Source organism: Ooceraea biroi, chromosome 12 (assembly GCF_003672135.1).
Source record: "Ooceraea biroi isolate clonal line C1 chromosome 12, Obir_v5.4, whole genome shotgun sequence".
NCBI classification, from domain to species: domain Eukaryota; kingdom Metazoa; phylum Arthropoda; class Insecta; order Hymenoptera; family Formicidae; genus Ooceraea; species Ooceraea biroi.
In genome coordinates this window covers 10,859,440-10,881,130 of record NC_039517.1, presented here as the reverse complement: position 1 = coordinate 10,881,130, position 21,691 = coordinate 10,859,440, and the positions used below count along the sequence as shown (strand labels likewise).

Genomic DNA, 21,691 nt, shown 5'->3' with positions numbered 1-21,691 from the left:
AATCATTGCATTTAATTTATTCTTTTTGTAGGATCTGTCTTGAGCTTCTTGTAAGTAGTAGTATCATCAAGTAATAAAGACATCTTTTCGTAATAGTCAGACTTGTTCAAAATCACCGTTGCGTGGCCCTTGTCCGCCCTGGTTACCATTAGATCATTGTCTCTAAAAAATTTTTTACAACAATTAAACGCATTGCTAACATGTCTATCGATATAATTAACGTGTTGTCTCTTATCTAAAAACTTCTGTAATGTGTTAGAAATGGCCGATCTCGTCTCATTAAGCAAATCGTCTGGTAATTTCCAACACTTAAACTCAAAATTCTTAATAATCTCAAGAGTTGAGATTGTTACGTCCAGACTCCACGGTCCCTTGCTTTCGTAAGAAATAGATAATAGAGTTACATTCGTTTAGTAATTACCGCGTGTTACTTATCACTCACGCATTATTGAGCCAAGACGCTCACGGTTATTGCACAATTTTAATTGAATTTTATTTTTTTCCGACACACGATATCAAGCGGGAACCTTACAGGAACCGTAAGGCACGCAGTACATGTGCTCGTCGCGTGATCATTAAACAAACATTTCTTGCAGCAACCCTGAACGTTAGCGCATCGTCTACCTTATCACCACGAATGTTGGGTTATCTTGGCCGTGAACACGTGCATTTCGTCACCATGACCATGATCACGCTCTCGGCCACTTATCAAGGTCCAAAGGTGGCCCTTCGATTTCAGCTATACGTGTCGTTCCCGTTACCTAACTTTGGGCGTTTTTCCTCATCGAATGTCTAGAAGAATCCCCTCGTACACGAATTTTCCACATCTTATAAAAAAGGCAGAGAAACCGCCCTGGGGCATTCGTTATTCTTCAGTCTAATCGTCCCGGACGTGCTAGTCGCAAGTCGCAATTTCGTTGATTATACATCAGCATCTCCTTCATAGTTAAACAATTCGAGTCAGTGCGATTCAGCTTACTACCACTCCTGTTGCACCCCGAATTGGAGCAGCTTCCGAGCACTGCTAATTCATTTCTTGGTGTCAAACTCAGCAGTAAATTCAGCAGTAAGTGTTTTTTTATTTATATTATTGGTTTCCTTCGTTTTGCGACTGGTTGACATTGTTTTTATTTGTGTCTCTTCCTTTGTTTTTCCTTTTAATTACACATTGCCACTCTTTGACTCATCTAGTGCCACCCTGCGAAATTAATATTCCGCTCCATCGCCTATCAATGCCGCAATTAACACTAGAAGTGACCTTAGATGAGGAGGTCGAAGATTTCTTGCAAGAAATAGAGGCCTTCTTGACGGATTCCGACATATTCCCTCCACCTTCATCTCCGTTTTATTCACCTATCCCGTTGGATGAATTATCTCAACACTCCCCCGCACATAATATTTCGCGGTCTCCTTCTCCTATCCCGTTAGAGAATATTAAAGCCTTTGCTGACCATCCCAGTCAGAATTTATCCCCTACCGATTTTCCACTCTTTTCACATCTTCCACCTTTTTCTTCTGATGCACCATCAACCCTTTCCCCACCTGTAAACAACACAGCGGGCCCCGAAGAGTCCTAGTCGACTGACCATTAATTTTAGTATCAATTTTTATAGTTAAATTTGTATTACAATTAGTTACAATTATGTATAAATTCCGAGAGTTTAGAGTTTAATTTTCATTTATCAAATCATCATTCGACTGTTTGAATGAATAAAGTCATTTTTAATTTTTCATGTTAATTCAAGCCTAATTTATTTACTCCTTTCCTCCCTCAATTTATCGCACGAGGCCCTATCCCATGTAATAGGGATTCGATTCCCTTACATAAAAAGGGCCAACGAGCAGACTTTTATTGGAACAAGTGTAAGAGTGGCTTCGGCCGTTGACCTTGTTCTAGTTAACTCCGTCGGCTCGACTCGCGTTCATGCGTGAGAGATACATGGTTTGGACGTAACAAGATCATCCGGTCTGTTTTTTGCGTGCTATTGATCGGCAAATCAAATGTTTCCCCTAAACTTAATATATTGAGAACATCCTTTGGAACTTGCTTCCCACTAACATTGACAATCCATTTACTATTATCATTACCGAATAAAGTCACAGGTAAAAGACACTGTCTAAATTTGTTTAAGTTAAATTTGTCTATCAATCTGTTTTTAACCTCAACACTATGTTTATAGAATCTGTTGTAATTACTTCGCATAAAATCAACAATCATATTGTTAGGTAAAATTCCCATAAAAAGACGCTCCTCAACATTAACAAGTGCTCTCTTTAAATTGTCCAAATAACAATTAAGGTCTTTGATCTCAAAATTTAATAGTTTCCGCTGATAATGTGCAATTGAATAAAGTGAGCTGCCAATTAATGGTCGAATAACGTATTTATTTATTATTATTATTTTTTATCATATATTTATTATAATTATAATAAAAAAGTTAACTAATCTTTTTTTTAAAGTAATCTTTTTTTTAAAAGAACATTGAAACATGCACATAGATAATCGATATCCATAATGAAATATCCTTAAACTAAATAAAAACTTTTTAGTGCAAAACGAAACATTAAACATAAAACAAAAAGGAACAATAAATATTAAAGAATATCAATTATTTCACAACGTAACTTTACGAGCCTTATGTGATGCAAACTCGTCAATAATACTTTCATAATTAAGTTGCCTTGCAATCGAGTTCTCTATAGACAAAATGTCCAAATTTGTCAATCTGTGCTGTCCCGTAGAGGATCTTAAATATGTTTTGATAAGTTTCAATTTACTAAAACTCCGTTCGCATAAAGCTATGGTAACAGGTAGCATTAAAAATATTCTTAAAGCTATATCGACATTTGGACAAGTCTAATAAAAATTGATGAAGTGCCTAAAGTAAGTCTAAAGAACTTGTAGATTCGGAGTCAGCAAAAAGTGTATGCTCTTGAAATTTCAAAGTTTTTAATTCACTTAACAATTCTGTTCGATCTAAGTCATTTTCGTAATTAAATGCTAAATCTGCCGCTTGTTTTTCAAATTTTCGATAGTAATGTTCTTTAAACTATGAATAGACAAGAAATTGAAATCTGTAGCAATATCATTAAGCTTTTCGAATTTCCATTGGAAATGAATTATTAAAAGTGTCTATAACTTGAAAAATTTTAATTTTAAAATTCTCTTTGGATGTTATATCGTAACATGTATCCTGTTGTTTTGCTTGTCTTCTTTACTGTACAAAATCACCTTCTATTCCTATCTTTTTCACTAATTTTTTGAGCTTCATGAAAAATTTTCTCGAAATTTTCATATCTAAAGTTTAGAATCTGTTTGGTCAATCCCTGTATCATTTTTGCAGCCTCATTTGCATACCACATGGTATAAATCGAACATATTTATTAATTTGTTCAATTTTAGCTTAAACGTCGTTGTATTTTCTATTCATATTAGTTCCATTATCATAACTTTGCTCTCGAATATTTGCAATGTCTAATCCATCCGCTTTCAACTTTTGTAAACTTTCGTTGACTAATCCACCACCTGTTTTTTCATGAGAATAAAATCTATAAAATGTTCTTCTATGCTAACCTTTTTTTTAAAAGCTTTTACATATCTTAAAATTTGGGACATTTGTTCTTGATGCGATACATTCGGGGTACAATCAAATAGAATAGAAAAGTACTTGGCGAGTTTTATTTCTTCAATAATTCGTGTTTTCACTGTAGTCCCCATTAATTCAATTAATTCGTTTTGAATTAATGGAGAGAAATAAAATGTATTTCCTTTTTTATGAGTATCGATATATGATAATGGAATTAATATGAGTGGAAAATACAACAGCCTTCAATTTTGGATTATATTTTGCTATCATATTAACAACACTTAAAAATATTCCTGAACCTGGTTCACCTATTTTTTCATTAGATTCTCTTAGAGTTAAATGACTCTCTGCATACAACATGATGACATCAATATGAACATGTCGCCATTTTTTCTTTTCTTGATTATTGCCATTTGAAGGGAGGCATCAATTGAAAATTTAGATAGTAACCCCTTTTCCATTGTTTTCTATTTAATATAATTTTCACGATGAAGAGGTGAGTTCTCGTGATCAGGAATTCTAGGACTTAAATGCCGCCAGTCGTTAAAACCTCATACTGGATTAGCAAGTAATGATATTGCGGAATTTGACAAACATGATGAATTAAAAAGAATGCAAGGAAAATAAAATATTGCCCTCTTTTTTTTACTGTAAATTAACCACGTGCGTTCTATAAATTGACCATTGGCTAGTTTTCTTTTAAACCATTCCTTGCTAAATTTTCTGTTATTAATAGTTTCAGAAAGAAAAAAGTTTGAATCTTTTCTTTGATCAGGACCCTGTTCTACAAGAAAACTTCGAATGAAATCATTAAGAGGGAACCATGATTCGGAATTATTTCTTTCAAGAGAGGAAGATGTTGAGGTGTTTTTCTCTCGCTTAAGTTTTTATCGCAATGGAGCGAACGCAATGATTTTTCTATTTATTTTTTTAATTAAACGCTTTTACAACATTTTGTACATTTTGAATTGTTAACATTATTAAACAGTTTTCTTCCGCCTCGTCTCTTGGTTTGAGTGGAGCGCGTCGTCCTTGGTGTTTCGCAGATCGCCGTCGCTGCGTGTGGCAGAGGTTACGGCTTCCTGTTGCTGGTCTGTCTGCGTTTCTGAACTTCGCCGGGGAGATATTACTTCCGGCGATAGTAATGGCGGAATTACTCCCTGCCTCTTTAGCTCCGGTGTGGTTGGTCGCGATGATGTCCGTTCTTCCTGACCCAGTGAAAGAGTTGGTCTTTTCTGGGTATAGGTACGCGGTTGGGATCTGATGGTACAACCTCCTAGTGTTTAGCGCCTCCGAGAGTGCAGTCGGACGGCGCTTCCTTCACGAAACTGAAGCCTTGCTCGCCGTGGTACCAAGGATAGTTGCTTCCGGAGATGGTGATTAACGCCGATTAGGATTTCTTAGCGGCTGGCGCTTTTTAGCGTCTAGCGCTTTTGAGCGAGGATGCGTGAGGTTCTTCGCTCTTTGGCGTCTCGCGCCGGAATGATCCCTTAGGCCTCAAAGATTTTCTTTTATAGTCAACCAGCCTTTTTTTTGTCTGCGAGAATTTTTATAACACAATCGCCATCTGATAACTAATTTTTTTACTTTTGGGAGAGTGACGTTGCCACTAATGACGTGACGTTGCACTCTTCACAGTGGTGTGTCCGCCACAATGTATTATTTGGTAAAGCTTTGGGGATTTCAAGACTTCCCGTCTTGCAAAATGGTCTCGTTTAAATCTAAATCAGTTGTATTTAAAAGTGCGGTCTCATCCGTTTGGTTATAATGTAATGTGGTAGGTTCTGGTTCTTGGCATATTTCTTCTATTGCATAGAACATATCCTAGTTTTTATATCATCTATGTGAGAGTTGCTTGGGTAATTTTGGGATACATTGAGATCGGCTTTTGTCCAATTAATCAAAACTTTTGCCATTTTTTTATCCTCATTTTCTTTATCCCGCTTTCTCTTCCGGAACTCAGCCCGAGATGGACGTTTAGGAGGCATGTTGCACAATTATAGGATCGAATTAAAAAAAACAAAACAATTCAAGCACAGTTCAAATATTGCAAATCGTCCGGTAAACTATATATAATACCTTTATGTTATTCGAGAATAAGATATACCAATGTTATGTGTATAAGCAATATCAATATTATCAAAGAGGAACCTGAGAGCGGCCAGGCCGCCGTTTTACTTGATACCGTTTTACTAGACTGATTGAAGCGCTTTACGCCCATTTTCGAAAATGGAACTATTTCGTTACACCCATTTTCTGACACTCTGATGATAAAGTCTCCACTTGGTGCGTGTCCGTGCTGCGCCCATAATTTTCACATTGAGAAATGCAGCACCGAATGCGAACTTACATTCCGTTTAACATGCGCGTGATCTTTTTTCTTTATATATTATTATGAAAATACGAAGTCTGTCCCAAAAGTATCCGACCTTTGCCTGTATCATGAGAAAGAGCTATTCCGGAGTGATATGAACAACGTCGCCTTCAAAGTAGTTTCCTTCCGAAGCAATGTGTTACATTCAGAGCTCCGTGAGCGCAAGGAAGGGCGCAACCAGACTCCTCTCGAGGTTCGTTGGCACTCAGCCGCAGAATCTCGAGTTCGAGCTGACCAATACGCTTCGATGTTTGGGTCAACGACCAAGGTCGATCTACCCTCATAGTCGAAACGGTCAACTCGTCGGTCCCTTTTAGGTAAGGGAAATGAATCCCTATTACCAGGGGATAGGACCTGTACGATCTGTCGAGAAAAGCGAATGAAACGAAGGTAGTTAAATGAATGAAATTCTCTTTTTTTTCTTACGAAAGTAACATGTTATATTTGATCTAGATACATTGATGACTTAAATAAAATAGATAATGTGGAAAAATACAATTAAAAAATGAAAATTTGGAATTGGATTTCAAACGGCATTATAATTCGCAAGCTTTAGATACATTGATGACTTAAATGAAATAGATAATTTGCATAAATACATTTAAAAGATGAAAATTTGGAATTGGATTACAAACGGCATTATAATTCTAATGAGGGTAAATATTTACCTTTACACAACCCGCACCAAATAACCTCCGATTGACCTTGACATTGACTTTGACTTCTAACAAGGTCAAGGTCATTGACCTTTTCCAATGCTCATTGTTCATTAAAAAGTTATTAACAATATAAATTTAATACTGATTGTATTACTTCTTGGACACATAATACTTCCATATTACACTAATAATCAATAAGATTATTATAATTGTAGGTAAGATGAAGAAAATCGTTTTTAAAGCAGTGAATCGTTGTTTAAATTAATTTAATAGATTCTATTCCTTCTTGGACACGGGTTGGATTAGACTTGTATCTTTGAGATAGATTTGAAGGACGGGCTTCGCCTGTATTTATGGCTATGTTTATATACAAATTTTCACAGTCATATTCTTATATTGTCAGAAATCAAACGTAACCAGTGTGTCGTATAGTCAGTGCGTTAAGTGTTCGATTAATTTTCCATTAATTATATAAATAATGGTATATTCAGTTGAACAAATAAATAAAAATCCTTAATAAGTCTTTAATTTCGATTAAAGCAGAAAATTATTTGTATTTACCTGTTTTGTGCTTTTGGTTAAAATAAAGAATACTTTATATTTATTAGGGGTGTGATTTAGTTTTGAGGGTTTTTTTGCTCAAAAACGCATGTATTTAAATATGATAATGAATGAATACCTTAATCAAAATATTTTCCTTCGTTTTCTATAACTTTTTCCCATCTTTCTGGCAAGAGATGGATTCCACCACGATAAAATCACTCTTCTTTTCAGTTGATCCATTCGTCGACGAATTTTCGCACTTCTTCGAAATTATGAAAGTGTGTATCCTCTAAAGCGTGTTGCATCGACCGGAATAAATAATAATCGCATGGAGCAATGTCCGGAGAATACGCGGGGTGCGGTAAGACTTCCCATTCAAGCTCTAATAGTGTTTGTTTCACTGATAACGCAACGTGAGGTCGAACGTTGTCACGAAGAAGAATCACTTTCCGTCGTTTACTCGCAATTGGTGGTCGTTTTTGGTCCAATGCTTGCTTCAACTTGTACAATTGGTGTCGATAACGATCAGTCGTGACAGTCTCATGCGGATTTAACAGCTCATAGTACACTATCCCACCAAATACAGAGCATTACTTTTCAACCGTGAATATTGCGTCTCGGAGTGGATGTTAATGGTTGGCTTGGATCCACCCATGATTTTCTGCGTTTGAGATTATTAAAATAGATCCACTTTTCATCCCCAGTAACAATCCGAGACAAAAGACTCTTCTTTTTTTGCCTGGCGATCAACGAAATGCAAATGTTCAACCGGTTCGCAATGGTACTTTCCGATAATTGATGTGGAACCCATTTCCCTTCTTTCTGAAGTTTTCCCATTTCATGTAAATGTTTGGTAACTGTTGTACGATCAACATTTAATGCTCTGGCAAGTTCTGAAGTGGATTGTGTTGGATTTTCGTCCAATAATGCTTGCAAATCTGCATTTTCAAGCTTTCTTGGTTGTCCCGAACGTTCTTTGTCCTTCACATCAGTATCACCACTTTTAAAGCGTCTAAACCAGTATTCACACGTCTTAATTGATGGAGCAGAATCACCATAAGTTTCCACAAGAATTCTATAACCCTCAGCTGCAGTTTTCTTTTGATTAAAAAACAAAAGCAACGCATGTCGAAAATGCTAAAGAGCTTTCGGAAGTTGCATTTTTACGATGATATAAACAGGACTGTTATTGCATCTATTGCTATAATGCTACTAAATGTCATGGATAATGTCAACACTGTAAGAAACAACAGTTATCGGAAACAGCTATTGGAACAAACTGACACTACAGCCATCTGTTGCAAAACCCTCAAAACTAAATCACACTCCTAATATAAACAAACTATTCTATATATTAATGATTCACTGCTTTAAATAAATTTTGTTCGTTCATATTCAAACTACTATATTTTCGAAACTTATGTTTCCTTATGTGCATAATTATTCCAACTTGTTTTGTTACTAATTTACAAATTCTTATACTTCATTCTCTTACTGCTTTTGTTAATAACTTTTTAATGAACAATGAGCATTGTAAAAGGTCAAATACCTTGACCTTGTTAGGGGTCAAGGTCAATGTCAAGGTCAATCGGAGGTCATTTGGTGCGGGCTGTGTAAAGGTAAATATTTACCCTAGTAACGTAAATTTTAAATTAATAGTAAACTATAATTTTGGTTAATTTGAGGAAAAGGTATCAATTACATATTTAAATATCTGTATAATTGTATATTAAATTATCTCGGCAGGTTAAGTTTCGGGGTGTTTAATTAAAATCTAATAAGAATTCACGGATGTAGGATGCGGGGATAAGCACGGGATGGATGCGGTTGGTGGTGATAAAAGGAACGAATGTATTAGGACTAGCGGTCCTGAGTGCGTCCCTGAGGGCAGGTACGTTGATAGATTCGGGTCCGCAGATTACGGTGTGAGGCGGAAGGGGAAAGGAGTAGGTGGGGAAAAAATTGAGGAAATATTCAAATAATAATTGGAAGGCGCCCTGAGAAAATTCCCTTAACGCGGAAATAGTAGGGATAGATAGCCCGGGAAACTCGACGTTTTCAGGGACTGGAGGTGGAGGGGGAATGAGTGGTTCCGGACACACTTCGGGAATTGGAGAAGGGATAGCCGAGTTAAGATACTGCTCGAGCTCCGGGAAGGGGATGGGTGAGAACCATCGAGGAGACAGTTCGGGGAAGGAAAGAGAGGAGCAGCGGAGTGAAGAAGGTGGATTCGCGTGTGTTAAAGAAGAAGGAGAAGGTATGTTAATCGAAAGTGGTGATAGCCGCTCGGTAGAATCGCAATAAGGGGATCGTAGTGGGCTGTTGGGTTTCCCCGGTTGTTCGGTTGCTACCGGGTCGGGGAAGGGTGCCCTTTGGTCGGTCGATACTATTTCTGGTGGGGAACTACTCCGTCCGCGATTTATATGGGCCACTTAAAACGGGAAAACGGAATAAACTCCGTTCGGTAATATGAAAATAAAAAAACCACGAAACGGTCGAAGGGGAGAAAAATAAAATTAACATGCGAATTTTGGCTTTCTTCGGTGCTGCTCTTCGGATGGAGAACTTCGATGGCTTGGATCAGGGAGCCAACCGAGCCAGAGTCTTGGCGTGGAGACTATCACTGACTCTACTTTTTTAAATAGTGGCAGAAACTCTGACGCGACGTCCCGATGACGGGAACGAAACTTTTGTGCGTAATGTTGTGAATCAATGCTCAATGTTCAAAGACCAAAGACGCGCTCTGGTCAAATTGTTCCCTTTATATAGGACTAAAAGAGCTTAGGAGAGGGTTATTCTGGTTCCGAGAAAAGAGGGACATAAGAAAAATTTATTTCTAATGAAGCAGTGTTTGTTGTTTCTGAAATTACCATGATATCTGATGGATTTATGATTTTGTTTTCGAGAATTAAAGTGCGGCACTTGTGATGACCCCTCCTTCGACCCTACATATAACAATCCACGTTTACGTTTCCATTAGTCTAAATCTATTTATATCGCGTATCTGGTTCGCGACTACCTATGTATAGCAGAATTTCTCAGTATTTAGATTCGGTGGATTATTTTATTGCCGTCAGCGGGTGACGTCTCCCAAGTGCCGCTCCGCTTTACCAGATCTGGAGCGGTCTTCCCTAAGTGATTTTAGCTGTTAACCCCAGATATATTTAACCTATCGGGTGCTTCGGCTGAGCACAGGTATCGAAGAGGATTGAAAAGTTTGTGAGCTTTATGGTTCGTATCAAAGAGGATCATAGAGAGTGGAAGCTGCCATAAGAGCACAATGTAAAATAGTGTGGCCGAATTTCAGAGGCATCTAGCAGCTCAGAGGCCATCCTAAATCCCCCCCCACTCTTTATAATGTGTCATATATATATGTCGTGTTACGGGACGAGAAAGGGGAAAAGGAAGGGCATGAAAGGAACGAAAGCACAGGACAGAGAAAACGTACTAAGAAGTAAAAACCAAAAACAATGCAAATTCTTTGGCTTAGAGATTGACATTCCGCGTTTCGAGAGCGCGACAGCGAATATGAATTGGGAAGGGAAGTTCGACGTTACGCTCTCGAAACGCGGAATGTCGATCTCTTAGCCAAAGTTAGAATTTGCATTTCTTTTTGTTTTTACTTCTTAGTACCTTTTCTCTGTCCTGTGCCTTCGTTCCTTTCACGCCCTTCCTCGTCCCGTAACACGTTTATTTATTACAATATAAGTGTCTATCAACTTGCTGCACCGACAAAGCGCAACAGTTACAATTGAGGTTCCTTGCAGAGTGAGAGAAATTGAGAGAGAGTGGGAGAGGTTTGTCACGTAGTGCCTCTTCGAACTGTAAGATGGCGCGTATCGCAGGACATGGCCAGCTTCCACTCTCTATGATCCTCTTTGGTTCGTATATTATTTCGTGACATTTCGCTAAGACCACTTGGCTCCTCCACCCGTCCGATCGTACTTTTCGCTGGTGGGGATTGGTTCTTAATTATTATTTTTTTCTATTTCTAAATTTAATATTTCCTGTGGAAGCGAGGAACCGTGGAGTCTCCTGGACGTAACAAATAACCTTCTGCCAACGGTGCACCCACTTGCGAAAGCAGTCCTGGAAGTCGTTTTTTGTGATAGCCAACAGCTCCCTCGTCGCATTTCGCTTTATTTCCTCAACATCATCAAATTTTTTGCCCTTCAATGGATGTTTCAACTTAGGAAATAACCAAAAGTCACACGGGGTTATTATATCTGGACTGTACGGAGGTTGACGAAGTTGGACAATGCCGTGTTTAGTCAGAAACTCCTGAATCAGGTGAGATGAATGAGCAGGTGCGTTATCGTGGTGCAGCAGCCAGTTTCCACCTTTCCACAAATGCGGACGTTTCCTCCTAACTGCGTCACGCAATCGTTTAAGAACTTCCAAGTAATACTCCTTGTTTATTGTGCGACCTTGTGGAGCATATTCGTGGTGTACAACTTCCTAGTCGAAGAAAACAGTAAGCATTGCCTTCACGTTGCTTCGACTTTGACGCGCTTTCTTGGGTCGAGGCTCTTCTCTTGTCGCCCATTGCGAAGATTGTGCTTTTGTTTCAGGGTCGTAGCCATAACCCCATGTTTCATCGCCAGTAATAACCCTTTTAAGCAACTCATGATCTTTGTTGATGGATTCCAGGATATCTTCGGCAATTTCAACTCGAGAATTCTTTTGATCTTCCGTAAGCACTCGTGCAAACGAATTTTGCAATCACGCGACTCATTCCCAGATTTTCAGTCAATATTCGAGAAACAATAGTTTTTGGGATCCTAAGGTCCTCTTCTAACTCACGCACAGTCAAACGACGATTTTTGTTGATTGCGGATCGCACACGTTCCACGTTTTCCGCTGTTTTCGACGTTGAAGGTCTGCCGGAACAAGGATCACTGTCCACTAAGACACGGCCATCTTTGAACCGTCTAAACCATTCTTTTATTTGTGTGTCACTCATAGAGTCATTACCATAAACTTTACGGATCATGCCGATTGTCTCGGAACATGTGCGGCCAAGTTTTTGGCAAAATTTAATACAGATTCTCTGCTCGACTCGTTCAGTCATTGTTGTTGTATACGTTAGATGGCGCTGTTGCCTAGAGGCAAGTAGAGCTCTAGATATGTACTTACGTACAAGAGTAGCGCAAGCCCCGCCATGTTCGACTTAACTGCAGGTGCGCGAAATATGAACGTTTTATGTTAGGTTACAAGTTAGACGTGCTTTCTGTCTTCTCATTGGACGCCAAGATGATAGGTCGAACATGGCGGTCGAAAAGGGAAGGGAGCCAATAGGAAAATGCGGTTGTCGGCATTGCGATCAAACGTTTGAACTACTCTTGTACATAAGTACATATCTAGAGCTCTAGAGGCGAGGAGTGATGGGACTTCCCCAAGATAGTTAAATTAAGATAAGTCAGAGAACTGGATAAGAATTGTACTGAGAGTAATTATTAAAGTATTGTTTATATCAAACATCATCTAAGTGAATTCTACAAGAATCTGATCATAACAATTGTGAAATGCGACGCTCGGAGTTTTCGACGCTCACACAACTGCATACCGTTGCCTACTGAACAGCTGTTGGGTCGTGCCGCTTGGTGGGGATGCTCCTAAAGGTCCACCCTAAATACTGAATACCTGTTTTCCACAATAGGATGCCCAAGGACAAAGATATACGCAGAGGTCGGATACTTTTGGGACAGACCTCGTATTAAGTTCACATTCGGTGCTGTATTTCTCAATGCGAAAATTATGGGCGTAGCACGGATACGCACCAAGTGGAGACTTTATCATCAGAGTGTCAGAAAATGGGTGTAACAAAATAGTTCCATCTTCGAAAATGGACGTAAAGTGCTTCAATCAGTCTAGTAAAACAGACAGTATCAAGTAAAACGGCGGCTTGGCCGCTCTCAGGTTCCTCTCTGGTATTATAATGTTAGGCTATTATGCCAGCTATTATAATGCTAGTGAGGGCCCAGTGATGAATCTGTATAATAGACTTCACCGAAAAGTCGTGGCTTCGCCACCCGGCGGTGCATCTTATGGAGATTGGAGGTGCGACTTTTCGCGCGAGTTATACCTCGGTTGTCTAGCCGCGTAGTGGCATCCGCGGAACTAACGCCAGCTTGTTACTGCACTCCCTTGAAACTTGCGCCCAGTGCGGGGGCACCGACGGCACCGCCCTAGTTACACACAGTATTATTTTAATAATAAATATTATAACTAGATCAATGGACACCTGCTGCCACGGCCGTTCGATTGCGGTGGGATAAAGAAGCTCCAGTGGTCGCGTTTGTGCAGCCTTGTAGGCTCTGCAGTTCGCGCACTCCCGCACATAGCGAGCGATTTCCTTAAACATTTCTAGCCAGAAAAAGTGTCTCACAATTTGTGCAATAATTTTCACAATCCCGAGATGTTCCGCGGTGGGCGCATCATGATACGAACGCAGGACCCCTTCCCCGTTTTCTTTCGGCACACATTCCTTCCACTGGACTTCCGGCGCGATGTCGTGAAAGTTGAGCTCATGAAGCACGTGTTGATATAGCTTACCGCCGTCTATCCTGAAATCGGCCGCTTGTTAGGGATTTCCTCGGGTTAGTTTCCACATTCGACGATATCACGGACAACGAACCCTCGAAATGTTACTGACGACCGGTTGACAGAACACGTCAGCCACCCGATTGAGTGATCCCTTTCGATACTTTGCTTCGAAGTCGTAGGACTGAAACTCGAAAGCCCATCGTGCTAGGCGACCGATCGGGAACTTAAGTTTCTGCAGCCATTTGAGGGACTGGTGATCCGTAATTACCGTGAAATGATATCCTTCTAGATACCCGCATTCGGCGTGTACCTCATAACATCACTAAACATTCGAGCTCAGTCGCGCTATAATTCGGCCGCATTCAGCGTGTGACTTGCATATGCGATCACCCGTTCCCCTTCTGGAAAGTATTGCGTGAGTACGGCGCCGAGTCCACTAGTGCTAGTGTCAGTCTGGAGCACAAGCGGACGGGCGAAGTCGGGACACGTGAGCATTGGTGCGGAGGTAAGTGTGGCTTTGAGTGTGTCGAACGCGGTTTGCTCGATAGTACCCCATGTCCACTTTGCGTTCTTCCGGTGAGTGCGGTTAATGGAACGACCATTGTAGCGAAATCCTTAATAAATCGTCGATACCACGAAACTATCCCCAGGAACTGTCGTATCTGGCGCACGCTGCTGGAGGTGGGCCACTCGGAAATTGCCCGTACTTTCTCCGGATTGATCCGAATGTCCTCGCGGTCTACGATGTGCCCCAGGTACCGCAGCTGCAGTACGCAAAACCGGTATTTCTCGGCATTGAGCCGTAGTTTAGCTTTCTTTAAGCGGCGGGATACTTCCTGTAGGATGGCTAGATGCTCCTCGAACGTACGACTGCACACGATAATATCGTCTAGATATACGAACACATACGGTTCGAGCTCGGATCCGAGTAGGGAATCCAACAACCGTTGGAATGTGGCCAGTTCTGAATGCAACCCGAATGACATTACCTTGAATTACATGAGTCCCTTTCCAGGCACCGTGCACGCGGTCACTGGTCGGCTTTCCGGTGTCAACGGGACTTGCCAGTAGCCATTTTTCAAGTATAAAGTAGACAAGAATTTGGCTCCACGCAATTTATCGAGTGTGGCTGCGATCTGTAGCAGCGGATACGCGTCGTGCTCGGTAACTTCATTCACGCGCCGGAAATCGATGAAAAACCGAGGCTTGCCATCCTTTTTCTTAACGATTACTACCGGCGAGCTCCACGCGCTATGCGACGGTTCAATTATGCCCTCTTCTTCCATTTTGGCTACCTCGGCGACGATTATCGCCTGCATCACAGGGTTACGCGGCCGTTACCGTTGTTTGATCGGTTGCTCCGTTTTCACTCGAGTGTGTTGAATTTTATCCGTGGGTCTCTGCACATTTTCGAACAGCGCCAGTTCTTGCTGTAGAAATTCTTTTAATCGGGTTCTCCCGACGTCGCAGTTCGCACCCCATTCAATCAAGTACCCCGTTTTCCGCGACTTGGCGGAAGTATCGGCAGGCAGGTGCGTGTCTAAAGATCGACCCCAACGAGCATCGAGTTTTCTAGCGTGTCTAATATCTGGAATTCGTGTTGGAACCGCTTGCCCCAGATTCGTCCCGGAAGCGTGATTACCCCTCGTGTAGTCGCTCTCGTACCATCCGCCAAATGAATAAGTCTGGTTTCCATTCTTGAGACGTAGCCGAGGGTGGAAAATCGTTCGGCGGTATCAGCATTAATAAATAAAGCTTCCAACCCTATGTCCAGTAGTTTCAAACGGTGTCTCGTCCACGCTCAAATGCGGACGCGGGTAATATCTCAATCGGTGGACCGGGATGGGCCGCCACGGCCCCGGTCCCTGCGGCATTTTTCGCCGGCGAGGGATGGCAATCATTTGTGAAGACCCCGTCTTTCCCACACTGGAAGCAAAACTTACGCGGCAATCTCTTGCACACGAATCGCGTGTGACCGCGCTGCTTGCAACGCCAACAGTATTCGTTGCGATTATATGTCGCGGCGGCAGTTGTAGGTTTTGTTTCGGCCTGACGTTGCCTGCACTGTCTCAATTTCATCGATTTCGCTAGCACGAGAAATGAAGTCACGAACGCGCTTCACGCTCGTGGGATGTAGAATTGGTACCGCGAATTCATATTATTGTATAGTCACTCGAGCTGCGTTTCGGCGTCTACGTTTCCGGCTCGACGCATCAATGTAGTCAGATCTGTGGCATATTTACATAACGGTTTCTCGGGTCGTTAGTATCGCGTGTGTATCTCGTGCAACAGTTGGGCCTGATGCCGGTGCGGAAAGAACATGGCGCGAAAGTCCTGGCAAAAATCCTCCCATTCTAACCATTCCGACCAATTGTTACAATACCATAAGAGGGCTTCTCCCCTTAACAATTCCACTCAGTAGGCCACTCAACATTTGTTGGTCTGAGAACTCATACCCATGTTTCAACTCGTCTATCCGTTCGAGGAAAGCTACCGGATCTTTGCCGTCAAAATGACAACCCCACTTTCGGATCTAGTTCATGCTCTTAGCGTGATTTTCGGTTACGGTATTGACCGGCGCCACCGCTGCTGCACTCGGTCCGGCCGTTTCCATCCGGCTGGCTTTGGTTGGGAAAAACTCTGGATGTTCGGACACGAAATGCACTCAGGCATCTCTGAAGTTCGTCGATATTCTCAAATGCTATTTTCTGTAAAACAACTGAAGCAACAGAGAAATAGAACAATTTGCGCTAAATTTGTGATATGTGCGACTGTCAGATATTGGGATTCCAATTTAATATAAATAAATTGTTGTTACAAGTTAACTTTTTAATATTTTAGAAAGTAGATATTAACGATAATTTCTTCAATCATTTTGGATTCAATAGTATAAAAATCAGAGTTGGGTAACTTCTTTTTTTTTCGTAACTAAGTTAAGTTTAACGTTAATGACTCAAAAATTAACTAAGTTAACGTTAAAAGTTACTTAAACAAAAATTAACTTATTTAAAGTTAAGTTAAAAAATTAAATTAACTTATTAAAGTTAAAAGTTAAATATGCAAAACTATTATATTTCTTTACGTAATTAATGTTTCAATTATAAATTTTTAATTTTAATTTAGATGATGACTGACCTTATAAAATAGGTTGAGAAGAAATTAATTAATTGCTCATAACTGGTAAGCATTAGACAGCAGATGGTCGGTCAAGATAAACGAATAGCTAGACTAGATGGTCAGTCTTTTTAATAAATAGAAGAATCATTTTCTCTCTAACACGAGTATTCTGCGCGCCAACATGATTTGTCAGTCTTAAAAATGCAGTAATTGCTGACAGACAACCTCACTTATTGATAAAATTCATCCCGAACATTAATTGTCGATTGTGAGATCTATCACTGTTAGCCCTGGTGGTTGAATTGGTACGACGCCTGCCCAGATAATAGGAGGCTCCAGGTTCGATCCCTGGCTGAGGTGGTATTTTTTCACACTCGCAAATTAAGTGGTTAATGTTCAGGATGAATTTTATCAATGAGTGAGGTTGCCTGTCAGCAATTACTGCGTTTTTAAGACTGAAATCATGTTGGCGCGCAGAATACTCGTGTTAGAGAGAAAATGATTCTTCTATTTATTAAAAAGATTGACCATCTAGTCTAGCTATTCGTTTATCTTGACCGACCATCTGTCTAATGCTTGCCAGTTATCGATTAATTAATTTCTTTTCAGCTTAATATTAGCACTGGCGTAGTAAAGTACTATATATAGATACTTATAAAATAGGCTTCGCGAAAAATAATACACATATAAAATAAACATATAAGATGATTATTGTCTATTATAAACTAAAGATTGAAATTCGTGAATGCCGAGCGGCGGAGCTGTGAGCCGCGTCTTAAAAGTGACAACACTGCTCTAATAGCGCTGCCAACCATTTTCACGATTTTTATTATTGATGAATGATTTTTAACTTGTATAAAAAAAGTTAATACGTTAACGTTAATCCTTAAAAATTAACTAGTTAAAGGTAAAAATTAATATGTTTAAAATTAACTAAGTTAAGTTAAAAGTTAATAACTTTTTAACTTAACTTTTAACTGTTTAACTAGTTACTATCCAACCCTGATAAAAATACATATTAGCCAAATTGCAAAATAATCTAAAGTAATCTGTGTATCCTACATATTTACAGTTTCTTTTTTGTTCTCCAATTAGGTGAGGCTTGCATGAAATTACATCAGTTACAAGAAAGCAAGAAATATTTCAAAAGATCAGCTGAATTAACAAAAACCGAATTACCTAATCTTGCTCTTGCAAGACTTTATCTCTCAGATGATATGATTCCAGAAGCCAAAAATACTTACACAGCAGCTTTGCAGTAAGTAACATCATATATAATATTTTTGCAACACAAGTTTTAGAAATGATAGTTTGATTTTAAATTTTGAATCGTATTTGAGTTTCATTAAAATCTGAATTTTAACTCATTAGATAACCTGTCATATAGAGTCCTATACAGGGTGGGCCATTTTAATCCGTCCACAGCAATATCTCCTCAGGTAGGGACGATAGCGGAAAATGCCTCAGACAAAAGTTGTATGGCTTCGAGGGAGCAAGATGATAATATTATCAATTTAATTGTAGATGGCGCCACTTTAGAGATTTCATCATGGCGGCCATTTTTTTAAATGGAAGTTGATTTTTCTCTCTAAGTAAAAGTTGTAGCTGACAATGAGACGCATACAACGGTTTTTTGTTTTTTGCAATTGGACCATTTTTCAGTGAGTTACAGCGTTCCAAAATACATTTTAATCCGTCCACGGGAATATCTCCTCAGGTAGGGGCAATAGCGGAAAATGCCTCAGACAAAAGTTGTCCGATATGTAGGGGGACACCTACCTATCTACCGAGCGGTGACCTTGACTTTGACCTTGAGGTGAAGGGTCAAGGTCATTTTGAGGCCAAACTGATTTTTTCAAACGGGAATCCCTATTTCTGACTACGGAAATGGAAAGTACGGAAAATTTCACGTCCAGATAGGTAACTCATGACTGTGATCAAAATGAACTTTAGAAGTCATTTCAAGGACAAACGCGTAATATTAATTCACTCAAGTAACTCGTAAGCTAAACGATAGTGAAAAATGTTTTAGACAAATGTTGTAGTATTTGGAGGTGGACGTCAGGTCATGACCTTGAACTTGACTTTGAGGTAATTTCAAGGTCAAACTAAATTTTTTATTGAAATTAGTTAAGAAGATTATCAATGACTTGACTCCTACTTTTAGCGTTACCCAGGAACAACGACGTGGACGTAGTAGGGGGTATGTTCCCTTTGGGGTGCTTGATTCACGTGAGTCCCCTTGCCTCTCACTTTTCACGGAAAATTTTAGAGCAGATTCTCAAAAACGTTCCCGTTTTGCTGAATACATAATTCAATCATCCTTTGAAAATTGTCAATAGTACTTAAAAGTACATCACGCATAATACTTTGGCAAGCACCTCTGATTCTCTCCATCATGTTATCCCTAGTGGTTGGTTCTTTAGCAAAAACAACGTCTTTTAAATAACCCCATAAATAAGAGGTTGGAGGTATCAAGTCTGGGGATCTTGCAGGCCATACTACAGATCCACGTGGTCCTAACCATCTTCCACGATAATGTTCATTCAAATGTGCGCAAACTGGATTGTAGTTATGCGGTGGAGCTCCATCCAACTGAACCCACATTCTTGCTCTTGTAACAAGATCTACATCCTCCAACAAAACTGGAAGTTCATTCCGAAGAAAAGCAAGAAAGTTGTTGCCGTTGATATTTTCCTCAAAAAAATAAGGTCCAATCAAATAGCCATTCAGGATGCCGCACTACATGTTGATGCTTCAGCGATATTGGTGATCGACACCCCGCTGCCAGTGAGGATTCACATCGGACCAGTAATGGCTATTGTGCCTGTTGAGCTCGCCAGTATTTTTGAAGGTAGCTTCATCTGAAAACGTACCGAAAAAAATTTGGGTTCTGTAAAATCATTTCTCGAGCCCAATGGCAAAATCGCATGCGATTCCTTAAATCGTTTGGCATAAGCGCTTGCGTTAAGGTTATATGATAAGGATGAAAGTTTAAATTATGTAATATTCTTAGTGCGGTACGTCTAGGAATGCCACTTTGCCTTCCAATCTGACGACTACTGATCTGACGATTCAAGTGAACCATACCCAAAACTACCACCACACGCACGTCATTCTCGTCCCGATTTTGATTTTGTCGATGTCGTACTAAGTGACCTTGTTGAGCTCTTAAGTGGATGCCCCTAATCGTGCTGTGACTTGTATGTCGTCGTTCTGGATATCGTTCTCGATAAAGAGTAGCTGCTCGACGGTAGTTGCCTCGACATTCACCAAGAATTAATAGCATGGCAACTTTTTCCACTGGGGGATAATCAGCCATAATAAAAGGGTTAAATGAGTAAAAATGGAAAAAAGTATAAAAAAGATATGAAAAAGAAAAAAAGGAAAAACTAAACAAAAACAGGTTTTTATAATTAAAGTAGATATTTTTCAGAAATCCGAGTCCAAATAAGAGAATCAAATAACAGTGTTGAAAAAATCAAATGTGAGCTGAACTTTTAATAAGTTAGTGTAAAAGTTTGTGCTTCCTTAATTTTTAATGTCGGTATTGAAAATCTTAATTTATAAGATCGGTTTGATCCCGCAAAAGATCAATGCTATGATACCTGTGTACGACCTTTGGTGCTCAAATACTTCAGCTTAAAGCACTACAGTTTGGCCTCAAAATGACCTTGATCCTTCACCTCAAGGTCAAAGTCAAGGTCACCTAGGTAGATATGTAGGTGTCCCCCTACATATCGGACAACTTTTGTCTGAGGCATTTTCCGCTATCGCCCCTACCTGAGGAGATATTCCCGTGGACGGATTAAAATGGCCCACCCTGTATAATAAGAGAAGCGCAATCGGAGTGTCACTTGCTGATTGGCTGACTGCCATGTTGGTCCCGTAGTGAATCCTATGGGCAAACTAACTGCAATCGGTGTACCATAAGTGAGAAAAAAATATATTTATAATGTTATTTTCTAAAAAAAACTATTTTAGATATCCCTGAGATATTTTTGAAACATCTTAGATATACATGTTGTACAAGTTAAAGTTATATCATACCATAACCTGTACTATTTCTATTGAGAATAACCAAATGGACCAGATATATAAGCTACGTTGTATACAAATAGACAGCTGCGGGCCCAACATGGCGACCATGGGAAGCATGGAGGGGGTAACGATTGCGCTTCTCTTATTATATAGAACTCTACTGTTATATAGGGAATACAAAACCTAAATTTAAAAAATAATTTTTTTTGTAATGAATGGTGCAGTTAATACAGATATTTTTAGTATAGAACTTTTGTATAACATATTTTTCGATACTTCGTTTAATTTACGAAATATGAAATCTATCTAACCGTTTCGTTACTACGGGTGATTATAATCATCCGCCACGAGACGCTGTCCACATAATACCATAGTACAACTAGTATGGACACTCTCTTGTTGGCACTTTGATCTTAGCGTTCTCGATCACGTGGTACGTCCCCCATATCTAGGTGACAATCCAGCACTTGATTCGTCAAAAGCATGTCACACACTCACTACTATATATACCAAACTTGTCTCATTGGTGCGCCCAAAATAATGGCGATGCGCAGAAGGAATCGGCGCAAAGCGAAACAAAAGACTGAGTGCCCATATTAATTATACTATGATAATACCCTCGACGATATAAGGTGATTCAGAACAAACGTCAGTCCTTAAAATTACGTATTCCTGATGTAATTCTAAGACAATTTGTCCTTTATCAAAATTTTGTCCGAAGCTTAGTTTTCAAATTATAAGAGAAAATAGTTATCGAATTACGGAGCGAGTACGGAAGGTAAACAGGGGCGACGCAACTCACCGTCCGACGCGGACGATTACGC

At 39.8% G+C, this 21,691-nt stretch overlaps 1 protein-coding gene and 1 pseudogene across 2 annotated transcripts in view; one reads left to right on the top strand and one right to left on the bottom strand.

Moving 5' to 3' along the window:
- Positions 1 to 21,691, top strand: part of LOC105279524 (Bardet-Biedl syndrome 4 protein homolog) — a 113,161-nt gene that overhangs the window by 34,504 nt on the left and 56,966 nt on the right. For both annotated transcript variants that reach the window (XM_026973973.1, XM_011339363.3), the window contains exon 5: positions 17,922 to 18,084. In XM_026973973.1, the coding sequence (XP_026829774.1) occupies positions 17,922 to 18,084 (163 nt within the window). The remainder of the gene's footprint in view (positions 1 to 17,921; positions 18,085 to 21,691) is intronic.
- On the bottom strand, positions 11,188 to 12,261 carry LOC113563003 (annotated as a pseudogene).